This window comes from Apium graveolens, chromosome 11 (genome assembly GCF_009905375.1).
Source record: "Apium graveolens cultivar Ventura chromosome 11, ASM990537v1, whole genome shotgun sequence".
Classification (NCBI taxonomy): Eukaryota; Viridiplantae; Streptophyta; class Magnoliopsida; order Apiales; family Apiaceae; genus Apium; species Apium graveolens.
The window spans coordinates 178,847,311-178,869,802 of NC_133657.1; the positions used below are offsets into that span (position 1 = coordinate 178,847,311).

The following is a 22,492-nucleotide window of genomic DNA, read 5'->3' on the forward strand; positions in this document are numbered from 1 at the left end:
AGGAAAGAAAAACTTGGGCATGCCCAAGCTAGAAAGAAAAATTTGGGCATGCCCAAGCTAGAGACTCCACCTACTCTGCCAATTTTCAGCAGCTTTTTGTTATTTTATTAATTTTTTACAAATCATGTACTTCAACCAACGGTTATGTTACCGTTCTGAAAAAAAAACAGTGAACGTTATATATTAAACGTTCAGATTTTCTCCTATAAATATAAAATTTTCACACATAAAATTTTCACACTTCTCTTTTTATTTTCCTAAAAATTTATTTCTAGAGAAAAATGAATCCCCATCAATATCCATCTTCAAATCCTCAAAACACAAACCCGAATTCTCAATCTTCGAACATCCAATTTCCGAATCCTTATTTTTCGTTTGCCCAAAATACAAATATCGATAATTCTCAATTTTCCAACCCACAAAATCCGTGTTATAATCCTCAAATGCTAAATTCTCAATTCCCGTTTCCTAATCCTTTTTACCCCTATGCTCAAAATTCACAATTTTTCATACGGTTCAAATTTTTCACATCCAAATTTAGGAAATCAACAAACCGCAACCAATAATCAAAATTCTCCATACTCACAAAATTCTTTTTTTGATACTACGAATATTATTTATCTAAACGATGACGTCAATGAGTTGGATGACCCACGAGGAGGTGCAACCCAGTGGACTTGGACTGAAGATAAACTCTTAATTAGCGCATGGTTGAATGTGTCGATTGATCCCTTGATTGGGGCAGATAAAAAAGGTGAAGTATTTTGGGATCGAATTCGTAATTATTGTGAAGAAAGTAATCCCGGTCTTATCAAAAGAGGGGTAATAGCTATCAAAAAAAGTGGCAACGAATAAATGAAGGGGCTCAGCAATATGGAGCGTGTTATGAGGAAGTTGTCCGAAAAATAGGGAGTGGTACAAATTTGGAAAACAAAATTGCGGCAGCTCATGATTTTCATAAAAATAAATACAATAAGAAGTCTAATTTTGAAAAGCATTGGAATGATCTAAAGAGACATCCTAAGTGGAGACAACCTAAAAAGACAAGCATTGGAACAAATAGTGGAAGTGCAAAGAAAACTAAATTAAGTGATTCTAGGAACTACTCATCATCGATGAATGAAACACCAACAGATGAGAATGTTGTTGAATCACCCGTTCGTCCTAATGGTACAAAAGCAGCTAAGAGGAAGGGGAAAGGAAAGGCAGAGTTTAATAATCTTAAGAAAAAATAGTATGAAGAAATAAAAGCTAGTACATGCAGGAGATTAGATCTAATGGCAGAGTTCAATGAGCTTAAGAAAAAAGGGGAGGCTGGGAAAGAGAATGAATCAGATATGCAACTTCTTATGCTTGATACTAGTATAATGAATAAGGCTCAACGAGATATTCATGCCAAAATGATTGAGGAAGTCAAACAAGGCACGGTTGGAACTAGCCATTGGAAACTGGTTGCTTGTTTATTTTTATTTGGAATTAGTTGTTGGAAGCTAGTTGTATGTTTGATTCTGTTTGGAATAAGTTCTTGGAAGCTAGTTTTTGTTTGTTTCTATTTGGAAGTAGCCGTTGGAATTTAGTTATTGTTTATTTTCAGTTGAAACTAGTCGTTGCCTTTTATTCCTTTTATCTCCTATATAACATGTTTGTTATTTGTGATAGTCTGTAACTCATTTTCTTCATTCACAATACAATCAAAATATATACTATGGATGAGAGCTCTGATGTGTCTAAAGAATTTATTGAAGAGTTTTTCTTTGATAATTCACTGGAGGATCGTCGCCTCGAGCTATTCAGCCAAATATACGGAGAAGGCTCGTCAACCACGACTAAACGAGTGATAGGCAGAGATCGTGAAGCGGGTCATGAACGTTTGGAGAGAGCATTTTTCTCAAAATCCAATATACCCTCTAGATACATTCCGACGATGGTTTCGAATGGGAAGACACGTGTTCCTTCGAATTGTGGATGCTCTTTCAAATTTTGATCCATTTTTTCAGCAGAGGGTTGATGCATTAGGAAGAAAGGGCCTATCACCTTTACAAACTAAAAATTATATAAAATTGATTAAATAATAATTAAACAGGACCTACTAAAAGTTGGACTTGGGCTTTGCATTGGAGCTAGTTGACCACTTAACTTACCAAGCCCATGTTTTGCTTACTTGGCTTCAAAAAGGAGGAAATGGCAGTGGACTTGGGCTTGTCCACTACACTTGCTCTGAGGACAACCTCGGGTCCAGTTTTCTCTATCTAATATCTAAAATTTTATTGAACCAGCATGCACTCCACTCCGGTTAGAGCCGGCCAAATATGCGGGTTCGAACCGCTCATTCGGGACCGGCTCGTACGGAACCCGGAAAAAATTCAGCACCAAACGGGCCGGTTCAAAACCGCCCAACCCGCTAAATTAGATGAACCGAGTACGAATTCAATTTTAAGAACCCGGAACCGCACAAGCCCGCACGAGCCCGCACGAACCAAGCCCGCATGAGCTGCACGTTCTATGCAATACGAACAGCCCGCACGAGCCCGCGGGTGTGCCTCACGTGCCAACGGATTCCGGTTGTTTCTGCCATGCTTTATGGGTTTTGTTTCTGCTATGCTTTCTGGGTTTTGTTACTTTCTGGTGCTCTGTACTTGCAGTTGCAACGTTAACATCCAAGTTAACGTTACACTCCTCCAACGACACTATAACCAAAGCTGGAGGGCACCCATCCTTCATTTAAAATCGCAGGAGGTGAAGAAGATGAAGAGGAAGACGCGTATTCATTACAAAATTCTGGTTGTATCATCTGATTTGTGAGGCTATTTGGAGGCTATTTTACATAAGTAATGGATTGTAGTTGAGTAAGGAGATCTAATGGTTGTGTATCATTGGTATAGTTGCTAATGTTGTTGCTCAAGAAGCTTTCGGGGCATTTTGTTGAGGTGTAATTTGAGAATTGAACTGGTGAATATTGTTCTTGCTTTTGGATGAACGAGTTGTTAGAGAAATGATTTAATGTTCAGCTGACATGTGATGTGATAGAGAGAGAAATAATTACTAATATAATATTTGAATGATTGTTGAAGACTTAAGTTGGACAAAGAAAACGAGTTGAACAACCATTCAACCCGCACAACCCGCGAGCCCGCGTGCCTTCAACCCGTCAACCCGTGAATCGCCCGGCACGCACACGAGTTCAGTGCCGAACCCAAGTTACCTTCTGTAAGTTCAAGCACAGCCCGGCCCGATTCGCTCGATTCAAGTGCCGGTTCAGTGTTTGTTCTTTCCGGTTACAGCCCGTTAACAACCCGGCCCGGACTGCACGACCCGCACGGATGGCCACCTCTAACTCCGGTGGTATTAGCTATAATCATTAGCTATATTCAAAAATAATTTTTTATTCCTATTTTTCATATTTATATGTATGTATATAGAAATTTTAAATAATAAAATAATTTTAGTTAATACTTAATTTAATACATTAAAAAATATATAATTGCAATTTAATAATTATTACAACTGAAAATATAATAACATATAAATATAACAAAAATATAATTAATAAAAATGTACTAATATAAATTGTATTATATTTTTATACATATATATATATACATATATATATATATTGTATGTTAAAAATAATTAATAAAGTTTGTTAATAAGAGAACAGTATTTTCAAACTTAATATTATATAAATTAAAAATATAATATATAAAATAATATTTTTAATATTTGTGTATTAAATATTATATAAATATATGTATGTATTAATGTGTAGATTTAGGTTTAAATGGATTAAATTTGACGTGGATGATTTATCTAATGCATACGGACTCAATAGATATAGAAGACCAGATACAGGATATCTAAAGTTTTTGCTATGTCGGAGAGCTTATTTTTTTAAGTGACCCTTCTATGATTAAAGATGCTCTTCTAAGTGAGAAAAATGTAGTAAATTTATTTTAGATGAGTAAACTTATCTAACCTTAGAAGGAAAAGAGTTAAATAATAAATTACTTAATTTCTTAACTCACAAAGTAGATAGAAATATGGTTGTCAAACGGATAATTCGAATACGGATCTGTATATATCCGTATCCGGATCCGAATCCTAAAATCTATATTTGTATCCATATCCGAATCCAGAAATATTTAAAGAATAATATCTGAATTCGGATTCGATGGATACTATCCGGATACGGATAATATCCGGATCTGAATCCGATTTTCAATCAGATTTTTTATTTTATATTAAAAATTGAAAAAAAAAGTAAAAAAATATAGTAAAAGTTAAAAATTCATTTTAAAAAATTAAAATAAGAGATAAAATGATTTAATCATATTTAATTTAAAAAAAATAATTTTATTTATCTTTTCAGTATAATTGTTATCTTTAAATTGTTGAACTCAAATAATTTTTTTCTATATGTCAATGAAATTTTATAAACATAATATTTAATATATATATACACGTATAAACACACTATTAATTTAATATAATATATTTTAAATTATTGAAATATTTAAATATAAAATAGATTTATTCGGATTCAGATATTATTGGATACAAATATACCTATATACATATCTGTATTTGCAATCATCAGATTCGAATACGGATAATATCCGCTTTATTTAGGATACGAATAATATTCGCTTTATTTCAGATACGAATGCGGATTTTTTGGACGAATATCGGATTTTTTGAATTTTTTTGACAACCCTATATAGAAAGAAGAAACTCCATTATAGTGAATTCTTACATTCGTCAACTCATGGACTCGCCAAAAATATTAAGAATAGTAAAGAAACTCTTATATATTTGACACCATTTGTACGAGTATAATTTAAAATCGAGTGCTTTAAATACCAATGTTTACTTTTTACTATATGGTGTTATATTAGAGCGGTTTGGATTAACCACGTTAATGCAGTGCATTATAATAAAGACGATGTGCATCATCATATTCTGGTTAACACTAATAAAATGAATTTTTAGTATAAAAATATATTTCTGGTACAAAAAATTATTAAAAATTTATTCACATTCTTGTTAATAGGTTTGAAATATTATCTATATATTCTTAAAACCTACTAGCAAAGAATTCCAAGTTGGATATCCATGTTACCATATTTACATCAACCCGTGGACTCTGGATCACTATCCATGACCCATCTATATACATCTCCCATACAAATTTAAAAAACCCGTACCTATGCCCGTTTTGCTACTGGATTATTCAAGGGATCACGGTTTTTACCCACTTTCACACATAACAACGCACCCAACAGTTTTTCAAACATGCATAATTTTAGGAGGATTTCAAGTTTTACTCATCAAATCAGTTCAATTTTCAAAACCTCACGACCCATTCTTAGTATTCTGCATCATTCTTCTACAGATGACCAAAAGATCATGGACGGCGGAGGTAATTATCGTTCATCTCTTTTATGTTAATGGACAATGATTCAAAAAGTATAAATTATTCATGGTGTTCTTTGTTACATAGGTCGGAAAATATTTCGTCTCCGGTCTCGCCTTCATCTTTGCCAACTGATAAGTTTAATTATACTATTTCCCGTGTCATTGGCTTCTTTTTTCAATTCTTCATAATCTGTATTAAATTTTGTAGTCCAAAAGATGAATAATGTAGTACAATTAATATGTATTAATTTGTATGTCATAATCTGTATTAAATCTGCGTAATACTCCCACAATTGTTCTAACTCGGTTCCTCTTTTTTCTTTTGCAGGTTATAGGTCTGTCATATACACATTGAATAACTTATTCCATGACTAATATTCTTGACTGTTTTTTTTAAATCAATACAATGTATTTCTTGATTTTTTTCGGTTTTAAATACATGTATGCATGTATGTATTTTCAATTTCCAAATCCTCGGAATTTTTATAGGTAATCACCATCTTGCATTCTTCAACAACAAGCCAAAAAATCATGGATGGCGGAGGTATTTACCGTTCTTCTCTATGTTCATGGTTTATTATTCAAAAATATTACATTAAAGATAGTTTTGAGTTTTACGCAGGTCGAAATAGTTCCTCTTAGCCCGATCTCGCCTTCTTCTTTGACAATGGTTTGTTTAATCAGCTTACTTTCCGGATATTAATCTGTTGATGATGTTAACTTGGAGAACCTCGATTCTAATTTGACAAAGCCAAGTATTAAATTTGAAACCAGATATAGTCATTATTAATAGTTTTAATTTTTACTTCTTTACGTGTATATTTTTATTTTGGCATTTTCATATACGTTTATAGGTGTGTCTAGAGTGTTCTTCTCACCAAACGTGTCACTTGATAGTATTAATACAAAAACGACTTCATCGATTCATGGACACCGGGTTCCACTGAGTACGATTATGATTGAAATATGATCTTCATCTATATATTTTGACCTAAACTTGGACACCGATTTTTTCTCTATTCTTGATTTTAATTTTATTCTGTATAGTAACCAGCGATAAACGTTACTAGTCTCAAATTAACAATAAAAAATCAGTTGACTCACTCAAATCTCCTTCTTTCCAATTATCGGCGTTAACAATTAAAAGGTCTGTTCAGAATGAAAAAACAGGTAATTCAGGTATCTCGGTTTAACTATTGGCCTGTATTTCAGTTCATTTACTTTCAATTTTCATTAACTTTTGATATTCATTCAACATTATGTATTACACATCCATGTTACCAAATTCAGCACAAGCAAACAAAAATACCTTCTTCAAACTGCCTTCATCAAAAATTTCAAGACATATTGAACCCAATAAGGTAGATGGCTCAGGTATGTATTCTAAGATCCGGCGACCAAGAAAGCTATCAGTCCACGTTTACCACTGTATTTGTTCATGACTCTAATTAATTTTCCTTTATGCATTTTGAATGTACCAAAAGATAAAAAAAGAGTTCCACTCGCTCCGTTGTCGCCTTCCTTTTTGCATACAAGTATTGTGAATTTGCAATCCTAAGTCATAATTTATATTACATGATTTCAAAATTGTTATAAATCTCTGTTTCTAGGAGTAACGCGACGTCATTTACCCTCTGTCCAAGAAAGCATGAGTGATAGCAATTCCAAAGCAATTGGAACCAGTCAGTTTGAATCTCAAACCAAATCAACAATTACAACAGATGAAGTTTCTCAAGGTACATGATACAATAAGTCCCAGACCAAATATTCCTGAATTATGAGTGTAAATTGTATTTTGTAGATAATTAAATCAATACATGTATTCTATGTCTAAATTATAGAATACAATTGTTTTAACTTTTTTACCTCTTAGGAATTCCGTTACAAACTCCTATAACAAGAATATTAAGCAACAGAAGTGGTATCACCGATTTATGACCATTATTTTAGTTACCAGCCTTTAGAGTGTCACTAATTACAAACCTTTCACCTGTAAGTTCACCGTATAATTCATGTACCACGCAGACGAAAAACATACAACTGAGTTCAAAACAGAAATCAGCTGCCACTAACACCAAAAGTTTTCATGGAACTTCTGTAACCAATACTTATACAAGTGAAAGATCTGATGATGTTACTGTTTTGGTTCCTGAGTTAGAGCAGCTTGGTATAAAAAGACCAGGTCAATAATCTACTTTTTTCTTTTTGGAAGGAGATCTACTTTAGAAGTAAAACTTTTTTTTATACAATCTGATTAAATTCTTTTTTAATTTTGAAGTTTGGTTTCCATCGGAATTCGGTGAGTTTTGATGCTTCGAACAACCAACATAATTTATAATTAAAATAAGGTATTGGTCAATGTTAAATTTCAGGTTCTGGTGTCAAAAATCTTATATCTTCGTTCAATGCTATGGATGATTCAATAAGAACGAAGAAGAAAGTCCGAGGTAAGTTTAATAAATCCAAGTCTCAGCTACTATTATTTTGTCATTGGAAACAATTCTAAATATTGCTCATTCACGTATAGGACCTAACAAAAAAATAAGGCATTACACTATCATGGTGTCGAAGGCAACTGTAGTACACAAGCAGCTGATTCACGAGGAAAATTTACAGAACCAATTCCAGAAACTGCAGAACCTGATTTAGGTTAGTAAATATTTTTTTTACTAAATCAGGTTTTAAGTATTTACTAAGTTATTAAGATATTTTTTTAAATATCTTAATGCAGATGCTCAGACATGCACTGAGAATCAACATTATAACGGTATAATTCTCACATTTCCGAAAGTAAAAAAATAATATTCTTTTTTGAGTCTTTGAATGTAAGTGACTTTGTCTTTCTTCAGAACTGTACTTTGAAAGTAACAATAATGACGCGGGCAACACATGTATAATCACTTGCAACTAATCTGACACACCGTTTCTTTTTCATTTATTTTTATCACTAGTATATAATTTGAGACTACAGTGACGTTACACTATATGCGGAAATAAGGGGACAGTACGTGCATGATGATGAGAATGACACCAAGGCAACCAAACCAAGTCTAATATTGATATATTTGGATGATCAAATTTAATTACTGATTGATTATGTAAACTCTATATTATTTTATTATTTTATCATGCACTGCAGATCTGTGGGAAGGTTATATGGATCTTGGAAAACCTGACAAAATATGCTCAAAATGTAAAGCTGTCATGTGAAATGAGGAACGCAATAATAAATCGGTCAAAAACAGTCCACCAACCTTTTCAATTTGTTGTCGAGACAGACAGGTTGTACTGGAGCTTGAGAAGCAACCTCCTCCTTTTTTGGCTTCTTTACTATCCGGACGTGAAAAGAGTTTCCATTTCCATAAGAATATAAGACCTTATAATTCAATATTTCAATTCACCCCCATCGGTGGTAAAATTGATCACATGATCAATAATGGTAGAGGTCTGTACTGTTTTATATTGAATGGTCGAAATCATCACCTTCTAGGTACGTTGAAGCCAAAAGAAGGAGAAACTCCCAAATTTTGCCAGCTATATATATGATACAGAAAACGAGATGCAGAATCTCATGAAATTTGCTCTTTTTGATTTGTGTGTTCTGGATGATTTGGTTTTATCTTATCCTGAAGATAGAAGTCCTCTGTACTCTATAGGTTAATCTCTCATTATTTGTTTTTTACAAATTTATGCAATTAGCTACTGATCACCATCTTTTTAATATTAACTCACTTGCTCTTTAGATGTCATTGGTAAGGTTCAAAAACTTGATGAACCAATATTTGTTTAGACAATATAGAGTCAGAAACAACTACTTTGACTAACAATTACAAATGGAAGGCAGTGTTCTGTTAAGTCAATCTTGAACAATTGTATACTCTATTTTTTTATAATATGTGCCTTCAAATTTAGTCAAAGTAAGTATATGGACGGGTGTGCCGTCAAAGTAAGTATATGGGATGATCATGTTAGAGGTTTTGATGGTTTATTTCAAGTTGGGTTGGAAAGAGAAGTCATAATCATCATGTCAAGCGTTAGAATTTGTAGATTTAGAAGTATGTTACTTTTTAATAGATGCACGACTGCGATCATATTCATTTTACACTCTTTGCTCAACAAGTGCATTATTGGTGACGTAATTTGTTCTCTTTTTGAATAAAGCACTCACGGAGATTTCAACCATGGCCTTTTCCAAGATATACATTAATCTTGAAGATGAGAATGTGCACATGTTTAGATAGAGGTAATAATTTTATCCTTTAACAAATCTTAAAATTTCACCTGTAATCAAATGCCTAATACATAAAACATTGATAATAATACATTTTCATATTTCATATTTTAGAAATTGAAGGGAACGAGGTTGCTGATGTTGAGCTCGATATTGATGAAGTGGCTGTCGTATAAGCTATTTATTAGATTTGTTCATTTTTATCAATTGCGTGGTTGAACTTTACTTACACTATTTTTTTCTATTTAATTTCATTAATCTATATGATTTGGAGTTGTGACTATCAGTGCTTTTTTACGGTATCCGTTTGCTATTTTAAGCAAGCTCTTTTGTAATTTGAATATTTTTTTTAAGTACTCGACCGAATAATACTTATGGAATTCCGACATTTATATTGGATAATATATAATGTTTAATTCATTAGAAAAATTAGATAATTGAACTACAGTAAACTTTTAATCATAAAACATCGAATTATTTTAGATTCTTATTAAAAAATATTTTATTGTAATATTGTCGTTCCATAATTTAAAAATATTATTTAAATTATGTGTCGTCAAAGTAAGTATAAACTATGTTTTGGCATATTGCATATCATTTTTGTTATTATTGAACAATTTTTATAGCGAATTCCAAAAAATAAATCTTTAAAAACATACACTACTTTCAGGAATTGTATTCATTCTGGACATATATATTGTTAGGTATGAATACAACATAGAGGGGGGGTGAATGTGTTTTGACTTAAATGTTTGATTTCGATCGACTTTGGCTTTAGCAGTTGGTTGTTAACAATGATTTAGTAGAGTAGATGTTAAACATAAATAACTGTGCAAATATGTAAAACAAAGATCTTCAAAACTCAATTAATTTTATATTAAAAATCAAGCAGTGTTTTGCTACAAAATCTATAAGTTCTTGTTTTCGAACTTAGCTTCTTTCTTGAGAGAGAACTTTCAATTTTCTATCTTGATTGTTTGTTCTATTCTTAACTAGAGGACCAGTGTTAACTTTATAACTCAGTTAACTTCTGGTTTACACAGTGGATAATAAACATGCTATTAGCTTTTCTAAACTGTCATTTGTCATTTCTATTTATAGAAAATCAAATCTTCCATTTCTGGCTTAGCATATCTTTAGCATTCCGTGATTACTTTAATCTCCTCTGTCAGTTAATCTTTGCCATTGATCTTGCACATCTCTCAAGCTGCTTTTTGTAGACTTGTCAATCCAGCTATGTGAATTGTTTGTTGATTTGCAACCTTGGATATTGAACTGTTCTGCAATTCTGTACTTAGAGAAATTTCTTCACTTCGAGATCTCCAATTAAGCTGTAGAGAACTCGACATCTCGATAGGCATGTTGGCTTGTCGATATCTCTGAAACATCATTGTTGACTTGACTTATCGACAACTCTGAGTTCTCTAGTGAATTTTGGTTTATCGATAACTCAGAGTTCTCTAATGGACTTTGGCTTATCGATAACTCAGAGATCTCTAATGAATGTACACTTGTCGATATCTCTAAGTTCTCGAATGGGTATCTGACTTATCGATATCTCCAATAGCATTTCCTGAGTTCTCGATAGGTCTTTCTGAGTTCTCGAATGACTTCTCTATAACACTAATTATGTGACTTGTAGAGATCTTGACTTAAAATATTTTACACCAAACAGATTTATTCAACTCCAAGCTTCTTCATAATTCTTCTGAGGCATGATCTTCTTGATCTTCTTCCAGATAGAATTCTTAGGCTTGACACTGTTTAGAGAAAAATGCTCCAGTCTGCTCCATTTACATTTTACAGATATTAAGTGTTACAAGTATGAATTATAGATTAAGGTTACAATACAACTAATCTTAGGGTTGCCAGTATGACTTAGTCTTGTTAAGATATAGGCATGTCTTGCACAACAATCTCCCCCAATTTGTGAGAAGATTGCTTATCACAAATTCATGCCTGTTAACAAGACTAACCCCAAGTTAAAGAATGAAAATAAAATGATACAAAAGTTGATACAACACTTGTGCATTAAACATTTGACAGCTTACAATGATTAAGTAAAGACTGAGCTTTTTTATTCTTTCTCAAATATGTTCTTAATCTGCACAAGTATTTCTAATTCTTCTAGGATGGGGTTGTCAGTTAGAGCCTCTATTAGTTTCAGCAAATCTGGCTTAGGATAACTAGCTAACATCCCTATCCTGTATCTTGACAAAGAGCCAACTTTTACATTCATAAATCTTCCATCCTTTGAGATTCTGCTCTTTCCTGCTGCCTTCAACTCTTTTAATCTTCTGATATACTCATCAATGTCATGCTCATACTTTCTCCTCCTTTCAGCTAGCAACTCTTTATGCTTATCTCTCATCTCCTCTCTGTTAACCACAAACACTGCCAATAATGTTCTCCATGCCTTAGTGGTTGAATCTTTACCATTCATCAAACTTATCACCCTTTTCAGTTCAACAATTGAGAGATAATCCTTTAGTCTATCTCCAAGCTTTTCAAAGAACCCATCACTGTAGTAGATTCTGACTTCTCTAATGTTAACAACCCAAATTCTGACAATTCTTTCAGCTAGCTGTTGGAAGCAGTCTTCATCTGAATCCACAACATTTAGAGGTTGAAAATCATCTTGATCATATCTGTTCCAGATGGACTTTTCACCAAATCCATGATAATTGAGAAATTCAGCTGTCAGTTGTCTTCTTATTTGTCTTCTTTATTTTCTGAGTCTTTTCTTGACCTTGGCTTCCTTTGGACCAACTCCAACTATTTTGAAGTGTGTTTTATGGGGTGGCTTGAATGAAGGTATAGTATTGAGTCTTTTCAGAGAAGTATGGTTGTGAGTGATTTGAGTTTTGAAGAGAGAGTTTGCTGTGAGCTTGTAGAAATATTTAGGCTTTTAGGTTTGAGGTTGAGCAGTTTTTGATGAGATTGAATGTGAAGGTTTAGCAATTGGTATTTGGATATTTAGGGTTTGAAGAGGTTGTGAGGTATCATTATTTTGTCTTTGTCTCCTTCCACCCCTCCTTTGAGTCTCAGATCCACTTTTCTTCTCCTTCTCTTTCTCACTATCACCTTTTCCACCAATTGCCTTGCTAGATTGACTTGAGTTTGAGCCAGAAGGATTTTGACCATCTTTCTTCTGCTCATCATCACCCAAGTCATCTATGTTGATTTGAGTTTTAGGAAAATTGGCTTCAGGGTTATCAATGTATCTCCTCAGAATCTTGATCATAGCTTCATCTTCACCAGTCTTCAATTTCTTACTTTTTAGCTCAGACTCAAGCACCATTATCAGTCTTCTGTTGGCGATGACACAGTTTTTAGGTACTTGGAATGTTTCAGTTGCTTGGTTATAGAGCAAATTTGTTTTTCTAAAACTTTTGGGTTTTTGGGTTCGAATGAAAATAGGGTCTATAATAGTATATTTATAGGCAAAATTTTCAGCTGAAATTTTCCCATAAATAATATTATTATTATCCCATTTATTATTCTCATTAATAATTAAAACACCTTGTAATTATTAATCCTTTTTCTAAACACTTTAGAAATAATTCTCTCTCTTGATTTAATTTCCAAAATTTAAATCCTTTAATTAATAATATTAAGAACTTTTCTTAATTAATTTATAATCAATTAAATCTCATTTAATCAATTATTAAATTTGCCAATTAATTATTTATTTCATAAATAAATAATTATCAGCCATTATTAATTAATTCCTCCACCATTAAATCATTCTCCTTTTATGGTGTGACCCTGTAGGTTCAATATTAAGCCGGTAGTAGAAATAAATAATAATAAAACTATTTTATCATTATTTATATAAATTCTCTAATTTATTAAATATAATTAATTAATTAATCACATTTATTCTACATCGTGAGGGATACTTCTCAGCATATCGCGACTATCCGGATAATATGAATTCACTGCTTAGAATACCAAGAACCTAGTCAGTGAATAGTTACCGTACAATAAACTCCTTCTACCCTACAATGTCCCGATTAAATACAAGGCATGGATCTCGTGTCAAGCCTATCTAATTCAATCACTTGCTTACCATTTACTATGCTTAGTTCTATGCAAATTAGAAACTCCTTTCTAATTTCATTCACTCCGGCCAGAGATTCCTGAACTAGCATAAGTGGATCAGCCTTGAACATTCGCTTCCTTCACTGGAAGGGGTAGATCCTTTATTGATCATACACTATCTTTGTGTACAAATTCCTATACCCAGTAGAGCCCTAATAATTGTCCCTGGAGACTAAGAACTAAACCAAAGCATAGTTCAGTGTACACAAGATGACTATGATGACCTCAAGTCTAAGGATACTTGTACAACTATCACTATGTGAACAACTGCTGACACGTGAGTGAACTCCATCAGTTGTTCAGCTGTGCGAGTCATGTTCAGTGAACTTATTCTATAATAAGCACCTACATACTAGCTATAGTGTCACCACACAAATGTCTATGGGAACAGACATCCTTCATAATGAAGCAAATATAGTATGTACCGATCTTTGCGGATTATTAATTACCAGTTAGTAATCCTACGACCAGGAACTATTTAAGTTTAGAGTTATCATCTTTTAGGTCTCACTATTATGATCTCATCATAATCCATAAAAAGCTTTACTCTAAACTATGGTATATCTTATTTAAACACTTAAATAGATAAAGCCCGTAATAAAAACAAAACAAGTCTTTTATTAATATTAATGGAATCAAAACAGATTACATTAAAGGTTATTCCTAAATCCTAATACCTGATTGGACTTAGGACATATTCCTTTCAATCTCCCACTTGTACTAAAGCCAATCACTCTGGTATCTAATACCCATCTTGTCTTTATGACGATTAAAGTGACTTTCATAAAGTAGCTTTGTGAGTGGCTCTGCTATGTTGTTATGTGTGTCAACTCTAATTCAATACAATACAAGAAATGTTACCGCGCTCCCACTAACCCTTTTGTAGACAGATGGTTCATCTACGTTTTTCATAAAATCAAACTCTTTGATTGTCTCATCAAAACGGATATTCCATCTACGAGAAGCTTGTTTAAACCACATATGGTTCGCAGTAGCTTACACACTAGGTTTTCATTTCTTTTGGAAAGAAAACCATCTGGCAATTTGCAAGATCTCATAGTCGTAGTAAGCAGCAATCGCAAGCAAAATCCGAACTGATTATAACAGGGCTACAGGTAAAAGGTTTCATCAAAGTCAATCCATTGTCTTTGTTTGAATTCTTTTGCCACAAGCCTGGCCTTAAAGGTCTCCACCTGGCCATCTGCTCTAATCATTCTTTTATATCCCATATACATAGATTTCATTCCGGATTTCATGGCACTATGCCATTTCTCTGAGTCAACACTACTCATAGCCTCATTATAGGTTACAGGGTCGTCATCATCATTGATCGACAACTCATTGTCATTCTCAATGACAAGGCCATAATACCTCTCAGGTTGGCGAGACACTCTCCCTGATCTATGAATGGGCTGTTCCACAAAAGGTTGTTCAGTCAGAACAAGTGTTTCCACTCGATCTGTAGTAGTTTGTGCTTCTTGAACTTCATCAAGTTCAATTTTGCTCCCACTGTTTCCTTCAAGGATAAACTCCTTTTCCAAGAAGGTAGCATATCTGGAGATAAACACCCGATGATCGGTGTAAAAGTAATACCCTAAAGTCTCTTTAGGATATCCCACAAAACTACATTTTACGGATCGATATTCCAGCTTATCTGGGTCAACTTACTTGACATAAGCTGGACATCCCCAAATCTTAACGTGTTTAAGACTCGGTTTCCTTTCTTTCGATATCTCATACGAAGTTTGAGGAACAGATTTTGGAAGGCACCTTATTCAGTAAATATGCTGAGGTTTCCAATGCATAACCCCATAGGGATACTGGAAGATTTGCATAGCTCATCATGGACCGAACTATGTCTAACAAAGTTCGATTTCTCCTTTCAGATACCAATCTGGAGGCGTCCACTGGGAGACTATACCATTTACTTTGAGATAATCTAGAAACACTCTATTAAAGTATTCACCACCTCGATCTAATCGAAGAATTATAATACTATGTTTGGTTTGTTTCTCCACTTCATACTTATACTCTTTGAACTTTTCAAAGGCTTCAGACTTGTGTTTCATCAAACACATATCCGAATCTAGATCTATTATCCATGAAAGTAATGAAGTATGAAAATCCACCCATGGCTTGCTTAGACATTGGTCCACATACATCTGTGTGTACCATTCCTAGCAAATTTGCAGTCCTTTTTCCATGTCTACTAAATGGAGACTGCAGTGCCACTATGAAGTGATATTTTCATCATCCCTTTTCTTTTATTAGTTTGTTCAATCTGAAGTAAATTATGTCACATATATATAGACCATTATTTAAAGCACCACGTCCATAAAGAATATTATCTCTAAGAATAGAACATTCAGTATTCTCAATAATAAATGAAAATCCAGCTAAGTCTAACATGTGAATAATATTCCTCACAATCGAGGGAACAAAATAACAATTATTTAAAACAATAGTCTTGCCCGTAGGCATATGTAAATGAAATGATTCTACATCTTCAGCTGCAACTCTTGCTCCATTTCCCATCAGTAGAAGCACCTCCTCTTCCTCAAGAGTCCTACTTCTCCTTGGTCCCTGCAACAAATTGCAGATTTGAGAACCACATGCGGTATCTAATACCCAAGTAGAAATTTGATTTAATGACATATTCACTTCTATCATGAACATACCTGAATCAGAAGCGGTAGTCTCACTACCCTTCTTCTTCTTCAATTCTGCAAGGTAAACCGTGCAGTTCCTCTTCCAGTGCCCCACCTTGTTACAGTGAAAGCAAACAACTTTGCTCTTGGGGTCTTCAGCTTTTGGTGGAACCGGCTTTTCTTCACCTACTTTCTTCTTCTTGGAAGAGTTCCTCTTCCTTTTCTTAGGATTGGAACCTTCACCAATTAGAAGAACAGAACTCTTCTTAGGGGGAAAATTCGATTCCGCAGTCTTCAATATGTTGTGGAGTTCAGGCAGGCTGACATCCAACTTATTCATGTGAAAGTTCACAACAAACTGCGAGAACGAACTCGGAAGCGATTGCAAGACCAAGTCTTAGCTCAGCTCCCCATCCATGGCAAAACCAAGTTGTCCAAGACGTTCAATCAAATTGATCATCTTAAGTACATGGTCATTCACAGATGATCCCTCAGACATCCTACAACCGAACAACTCCTTCGATATCTCATATCGAGCTGTCCTCCCCGCCACATCATACAACTCTTGTAGATGCATGAGGATAGTGTGAGCATCCATATGCTCATGTTGCTTCTGTAGCTCAATGTTCATGGAAGCTAGCATGATGTATTGAGCAACATTTGCATCATCTATCCACTTACGATACACAACATGTTCATCATTATGTGCATCACTAGCAGGTTCCTCAGGCTTAGGTGAGTCAATCACGTATTCCAGCTTCTCAATCCTGAGAACAATTCTCAAGTTTCGAAGCCAGTCAGCATAATTAGGACCAGTCAACTTGTGAGCATCTAGTATGCTCCTGAGTGATAGTGCAGAAGACATAATGTATATTGTAAATCTGTAAATGATAAACACATAATAACACTAAGCAAATATTCGATTTCATTTCAAAACACTATATGAATCGGGTCTTTATTCATAAGTGGCTCCCACTAGTTTATCTAATTTATTCAACCCCCTACGTGAAAAATTAAGCATTCATAATGCTAGTGGGAATAGGGATCCTACATTCCATTACACAACCCCGGCTGTGGCACGAAACGCCATGTAATGTTCAATAGGCAGACAACTCTTGTCAATTACATCTAATGTTATTCCCTAATCAAACTTTAGCCTCTTGAATAATTAAGTCACGGTTGTGGCACGACAAACTCAATATTCTAAGTCAAGTCTAACCCAATATTCCGTACAATTGAATCAGTCCCCAAAGGCCCACGGCTGTGGCACGTAACGACCTTTAGATTCTTATTCAATGTACACATCTCTATGTAATAGACAAGTATTTCTTATTTCGAAATCAAAGCCCTCGGCTGTGGCACAAAACGACAATGATTCAAAAATAAGAACTACTTTTCTATCATGTTGGAAGGCTATGACCGACACAAGCCCGTTGTGTCATTGGCCAATTACTACTTGATATTATTTAATTTTAGAGGGATTATATTACGTTACAATCATCCTACATTCCATTACACAACCCCGGCTGTGGCACGAAACGCCATGTAATGTTCAATAGGCAGACAACTCTTGTCAATTACATCTAATGTTATTCCCTAAGCAAACTTTAGCCTCTTGAATAATTGAGTCACGACTGTGGCACGACAAACTTAATATTCTAAGTCAAGTCTAACCAACATTCCGTACAATTGAATCAGTCCCCAAAGGCCCACGGCTGTGGCACGTAACGACCTTTAGATTCTTATTCAATATACACATCTCTATGTAATAGACAAGTATTTCTTATTTCGAAATCAAAGCCCTCGGCTATGGCACAAAACGACAATGATTCAAAAATAAGAACTACTTTTCTATCATGTTGGAAGGCTATGACCGACACAAGCCCGTTGTGTCATTGGCCAATTACTACTTGATATTATTTAATTTTAGAGGGATTATATTACGTTACAATCATAATCATATTATAAAGAAATTCTTCCTTTTAAATTAAATATTTCAAATCAATAATCAATAATCAGATGATTCCCAGATCGGGTGGAGCATTGTCAAGAGGCGTCACTTAATAACCCTTTCTTACAGATAGAAATCTGTTGTTGACAGAATCATCCTTTCTCTCATATTGAAAATTCATATTCAATTACGTGTTTCATAAACACAAGAATCTCATGATTGTATTCATAATATTGTTATTAAGGTTATGAAACAATTTCACTATATTAGGTTGTCTAACAAACGCCTTATGTTCATTCAAGTTCACCTAAATCTATCATCGCATGATAAACTAAGCATATATCACATATATCAACATGAATAAACATCAATGTAGGCATGTTACATCATCTAGCATATTGGTCTAAGCATTATACATCTCTATGTATCACATGAAGCATTTAAAAGCAGTTAAAATTGTTAAAAACAGCTTTAAAGCACTTCCGGAAATATAAACAGTTCAAAACTTTTATATAAACTAAAATTGATCACTCCATTAGATCCGTCTCGGAAAAACGAATCCAACGGTATATTGCACGCCCAAAACGGAGTTACGAAACTCCCAGAAAATCAAATTTAATGTGGACAGTTGGGCTGTAACGCATTACAGGAACGCGTTACAAGCCCTGTAACGCATTCCGGTGATGCGTTACAACCCTTTTAACCAATTAAAAGGTGTAACGCATTCCGTGAATGCGCCACAGGGTGTAACGCATTACCGGAATGCACGACACCCCCTCTTCTGCGTGCCCTGCACGCGCCTGTTGACAGTTGCCGCCGCCTGACATCTGTGTACTTCTTTTCCGTGCAGCCGTACCTTTTGTGTTTCTTGCTTTGCTTCCCGTGCAATCAGACAGACAAGCATCAGAACAGATATATATATATACATACTTACGATATCATATATATATACTTATTTAATTACGAATTTAATTACAAGAACTTCAAAAATTCATAATAAAAAATCTATACATCATAAAATTATGAAAAAAATACTCAGACGATCTACAACACTTTTAGAACCCAGATAAACATTCAAAATTATTCTGAGAAACGATTTCTCATCAGACAAAATTAATCTATGATATAACTTGTAAAAATCATAATTAATTCATACAAGCACATAAATTTCTGAAATTTTTACCACAGATCTGTATGTATACAACCTATGCTCTGATACCAATGTTGGATTTTAATCGCAGCGGAGACATGGTAAAACACTTTTACAAACATAAAATCCAAATAAAAGCATATAAATCGTGGTAAAAAACGTAGGGATCGATTACTAACCTTTAATATGCGATCCAAAAGCAACGATCGGAGATCCTTAGCAGCTGCTCCTCAAACGTGAAGCACTCCACCGGTATCCACCAAGAAAATGACGTTAAGGAGGAGGAGGAGGTGGAGAGAATTTGTTTTTCTAAAACTTTTGGGTTTTTGGGTTCGAATGAAAATAGGGTCTATAATAGTATATTTATAGGCAAAATTTTCAGCTGAAATTTTCCCATAAATAATATTATTATTATCCCATTTATTATTCTCATTAATAATTAAAACACCTTTTAATTATTAATCCTTTTTCTAAACACTTTAGAAATAATTCTCTCTCTTGATTTAATTTCCAAAAATTAAATCCTTTAATTAATAATATTAAGAACTTTTCTTAATTAATTTATAATCAATTAAATCTCATTTAATCAATTATTAAATTTGCCAATTAATTATTTATTTCATAAATAAATAATTATCAGTCATTATTAATTAATTCCTCCACCATTAAATCATTCTCCTTTTATGGTGTGACCCTATAGGTTCAATATTAAGCCGGTAGTAGAAATAAATAATAATAAAACTATTTTATCATTATTTATATAAATTCTCTAATTTATTAAATATGATTAATTAATTAATCACATTTATTCTACATCGTGAGGGATACTTCTCAGCATATCGCGACTATCCGGATAATATGAATTCACTGCTTAGAATATCAAGAAACTATTCAGTGAATAGTTACTGTACAATAAACTCCTTCTACCCTACAATGTCCCGATTAAATATAAGGCATGGATCTCGTGTCAAGCCTATTTAATTCAATCACTTGCTTACCATTTACTATGCTTAGTTATATGCAAATTAGAAACTCCTTTCTAATTTCATTCACTCCGGCCAGAGATTCCTGAACTAGCATAAGTGGATCAGCCTTGAACATTCGCTTCCTTCACTGGAAGGGGTAGATCCTTTATTGATCATACACTATCTTCGTGTACGAATTCCTATACCCAGTAGAGCCCTAATAATTGTCCCTGGAGACTAAGAACTAAACCAAAGCATAGTTCAGTGTACACAAGATGACTATGATGACCTCAAGTCTAAGGATACTTGTACAACTATCACTATGTGAACAACTGCTGACACGTGAGTGAACTCCATCAGTTGTTCAGCTGTGCGAGTCATGTTCAGTGAACTTATTCTATAATAAGTACCTACATACTAGCTATAGTGTCACCACACAAATGTCTATGAGAATAGACATCCTTCATAATGAAGCAAGCATAGTATGTACCGATCTTTGCGGATTATTAATTACCAGTTAGTAATCCTACGACCAGGAACTATTTAAGTTTAAAGTTATCATCTTTTAGGTCTCACTATTATGATCTCATCATAATCCATAAAAAGCTTTACTCTAAACTATGGTATATCTTATTTAAACACTTAAATAGATAAAGCCCGTAATAAAAACAAAACAAGTCTTTTATTAATATCAATGGAATCAAAACAGATTACATAAAAGGTTATTCCTAAATCCTAATACCTGATTGGACTTAGGACATATTCCTTTCATAGTGCACCCCTTTGCTTGGATGTAGGTAGGCTTTTGGGAATGCAGCTTCTTGATCCTTGTTCAAATCTGCTAGTAGCATTTTCTCTTCATTGTTGATTATCCTGACTTTGTTAATCAGAATGTCTACTTCAGATGCTCTTCTGGAAATTAGATAATTGAAGTTGACTTGCATACATCTGTCTACACCAGAATCATTAAGATTGATCACTATCCTTTTCTCCAAAAACTGGTCCTTGAATGGGATCTGCAGTACCCTGATATAATTGATAGTCTTTTCCAAGGTCTTTCTGTAAGTGAAAAAATTGTTGTTGAGAGAGTTCCTTAATCAAGTGAGCAGGTTGTCAAACTCTTGTGTCAATCCTGGACCTTGAGCAGCCATAAGGAGCCTCTCTTGTTCTAGCCCTTGTTCTTGACTTTTGAGTGTTGATTGTGCTAGCCTTGCATCTATTTCCCCCTTAGTCTTGGTGACACCCATGAGTAGGGGAGTAGGAATCTCAGGTCTTACAGCTTCAGGCAATGCTGGCAGTGGTATGTTGAGTTTTCCCATAATGGCTCCCAAAGCAAATGTATTCTGCATTTGTAGATGCTTATGGGACTCCACTAGGGCCTGAATATCATGCTGTTGACTCTCAACCAATGTAGTTAGAGCTCTGACTTGTGAAGATAAATCTGAGTTGGAAGCTTGAAGTTAAGAAATTTGATCTTGAAGTTCTCTTATTTGAGGAGTAGAGGTTTTGGTGGAAAAGGACTCAAAGTGTTCATCGACAGCTTTTCTGACACCTTCCATGAGAAGAAATGAAGGCTCATACCTAGGAGAATGAATTTGATCTATCTTGACCTTGGTATCATTTGAATTTGTGATATGAGCTTGAACGTGATCAAACAGGGCCTTGAAAGAGCTCTTCATTTTTGACACTTCCTTCTCTATGGAGGCCAGATTCATCCTTGACATTTGCTCAGAGAAAGACTTGAATTGATTTTTGATGTCCTTTTGAGAAGGCACAATGTCATCCATCTTTTCCTTGATCAACCTCCTGACTTTATCTTCATGTCCAGTCAGTTTTACTTCAAGGGCCTTTCCAAAGATATGGAAAGCCTTGAGTTGAGCTTTATGCACATCTATAATGGCATCATAGACTTCAGGAGGAGTGAAAGTTTTAGCATTGCTTCCCAAGATAGTTATGTATTCTCTCCTGAATCTTGCCAAAACTTCATCCATTTCTGCCACATGGTCACCAGACAACCAGGCATCTACATTT

General features: G+C 34.1%; 1 protein-coding gene and 1 long non-coding RNA gene across 2 annotated transcripts; both read left to right on the forward strand.

Annotated features, from left to right (window-relative positions):
- The first annotated feature begins 486 nt into the window (after positions 1-486).
- Positions 487-1,235, forward strand: LOC141696196 (glutathione S-transferase T3-like). Its single transcript, XM_074500376.1, has 2 exons — positions 487-754; positions 862-1,235. The coding sequence occupies exons 1-2, from the start codon at positions 487-489 to the stop codon at positions 1,233-1,235; spliced, it is 642 nt and encodes a 213-aa protein (XP_074356477.1).
- Positions 1,236-7,080: 5,845 nt separating this feature from the next.
- LOC141697429 (uncharacterized) lies at positions 7,081-8,031 on the forward strand. The gene is made up of 3 exons (XR_012564712.1): positions 7,081-7,148; positions 7,785-7,859; positions 7,940-8,031. It is a non-coding gene; the product is annotated as an uncharacterized LOC141697429 (long non-coding RNA).
- Positions 8,032-22,492: the final 14,461 nt, after the last annotated feature.